This window comes from Nanorana parkeri, unplaced genomic scaffold (assembly GCF_000935625.1).
Source record: "Nanorana parkeri isolate BGI_ZX_2015 unplaced genomic scaffold, ASM93562v1 scaffold3673, whole genome shotgun sequence".
Taxonomy (NCBI): Eukaryota; Metazoa; Chordata; class Amphibia; order Anura; family Dicroglossidae; genus Nanorana; species Nanorana parkeri.
In genome coordinates this window covers 20,094-22,300 of record NW_017309941.1, presented here as the reverse complement: position 1 = coordinate 22,300, position 2,207 = coordinate 20,094, and the positions used below count along the sequence as shown (strand labels likewise).

General features: G+C 53.6%; 1 protein-coding gene across 1 annotated transcript in view; it reads right to left on the bottom strand.

The window, feature by feature from the left end:
* Nucleotides 1-1,118, bottom strand: part of LOC108803394 (gastrula zinc finger protein XlCGF26.1-like) — a 13,263-nt gene extending 12,145 nt beyond the window's left edge. The window contains exon 1 of the mRNA XM_018575239.1: nucleotides 1,001-1,118. Coding sequence (XP_018430741.1) covers nucleotides 1,001-1,118 — 118 coding nt within the window. The remainder of the gene's footprint in view (nucleotides 1-1,000) is intronic.
* Between the last annotated feature and the right edge of the window lie 1,089 nt (nucleotides 1,119-2,207).

Below are 2,207 nucleotides of genomic sequence, written 5' to 3'. Positions count from 1 at the left end.
CCCCCAACAGAAAAAAAGAGGAAATTATTTAAAAAATAAAGAAAAAATGTAAACAAATAAAATTATTAAAAATAAAGAAAAAGTTTGTAAAAAAAACCCAGTAAAAAGCCCACAAACCCCCTTCCCCACACACACATAAAATACACATGCACCATATTATAGTGTACGTCATGCACATGTGCTGCAGTGTGTTGTTAGCAGGGGCGGACTGACCATTCGGGCATTCGGGCACGGACCGAGGGCCCGCGGCCAGAAGGGGGCCCGTCACTGTCCCTCCCCTCCAGGTCTCTTTTCCCCTACTTCCAGCCTCAGAGCATGTGTCCGTGCCCAGCAGACCCTGCCGTCGGTTTACAAGTCTCATCTGACAGCCGCAGCTGCAGACGAGTGTCTCCTACAGTTGCGAGGTGAGACGGGGGAAGGGGAGGGGGTTTGGCAGAGGAGTGCTGTGTGGGAAAGTGAAAGTGAGATTCGTCCCGGCTTCTTCCTCACAGAAGCCGACCGAGTCTCTGCCTGTATACAGTGCCCTGGATAGCTAATATGTTGTGCTAGGTTGTCATAGACTGAAAATCAACATAGAAGCACCTCCTATTGCCTGTGGTGTGAATCAGTTAGTGATGAACAGTTATAAAATAAGGTGAGTCAATACAAAAATGTGCAATCAATTATTCCATAAAATGCCTGTCTGTGATCCTACATACATTCGCTGTGAGTGGGTACTCAAATCAGTGCTGTATATGTGACAGTATCATCTGTGACTGCAATCTGTATGGGAAATTGCAGGCACCTGTAAGTGTTAAAAAAAACGTGACTGTGCTTAAGCTCCAACAATCATAATCTGGAGTGTACATATATGGGCTGAGTCTGTAAATAAAATTCTTCTACAACACTTAATATATGCACCCATGCAGGGGCGGACTGACCATTCGGGCAGTCGGGCTCTGCCTGGAGGGCCCGTGGCCAGTAGGGGGCCCGTGGCCCCTTCTCCCCCATTACAGTTTACCTTCACCATCACCCTGCGCACATCCTGCTGGGATCGGTGTTCCCAGCATTCCGGGCCTGGATGAAGGGAGTAAGATGGGCAGAGTGATGGCAGGACGGGGGACACAGATCCAGGCCATGGAGAGGAAGTTGCGGAGTGGTGGTGGGGGGGCCCAGTATCCCACGCACACAAACTGCTACTGCCAGCGCAGAGACGGGGGGGCCCGCCGGCCGCCGGATACTGAGGAGGGAGCCGGAGGAGCTGCAGGCAGCCAGGTACGTGATGCGGCAGCCTGGAGCCTCTGTATAAAGTATTGCTGGTACTTGTAGTCCTCTATAGCAGGCACCATTCTGTATTGCAGCAATGCATAATAGAACCCTCTATAGAGGACTACAAATACCAGCAGTATTTTATACTGTAATGCTATTGCTGTTTAAAGTATTGCTGGCATGTGTAGTCCTCTCTAGCCTATGCCATTCTGCATTGCAGTAAAAAAGGATCCACCTATACCATACAGCTCCTCCTCCTTCCCACAGCCCGCACACCCATTGTGAGACCCAGCCGCCCGCACCCTCCGAACAGCCATGTTCTGACCCTGCCACCCACACAGCCCTGATGAGACAAGCACGCAGCCCTGATGAGACAAGCACGCAGCCCTGATGAGACATGCACGCAGCTCTGGTGAGACAAGCACGCAGCTCTGGTGAGACAAGCACGCCGCTCTGGTGAGACCCGGACGCAGCCCTGGTGAGACCCGCACGCAACTCTGGTGAGACAAGCACGAAGCCGTGAGTAGAGCAGGCAGCCCTGGTGAGACAAGCAGCCATGGTGAGACCCGCACGCAACCCTGGTGAGACACGCACGCAACCCTGGTGAGACCCGCACGCATCCCTGGTGAGACCCGCACTCAACCCTGGTGAGACAAGCACGCAACCCTGGTGAGGCAAGCACGAAACCCTGGTGAGACAAGCACGCAGCCACGCTGAGACAAGCATGCAGCCATGCTGAGACAAGCATGCAGCCATGCTGAGACAAGCAGGCAGCCATGCTGAGACAAGCAGGCAGCCCTGGTGAGACCCGCAGGCAGCCCTGGTGAGACCAACACCCAACCCTGGTGAGACAAGCACGCAGCCATGGTGTGACAAGCACGCAGCCCTGGTGAGACAAGCACGCAGCCCAGGTGAGACAAGCGGGCAGCCCTGGTGAGACTCGAACACAGCTTTGGTGA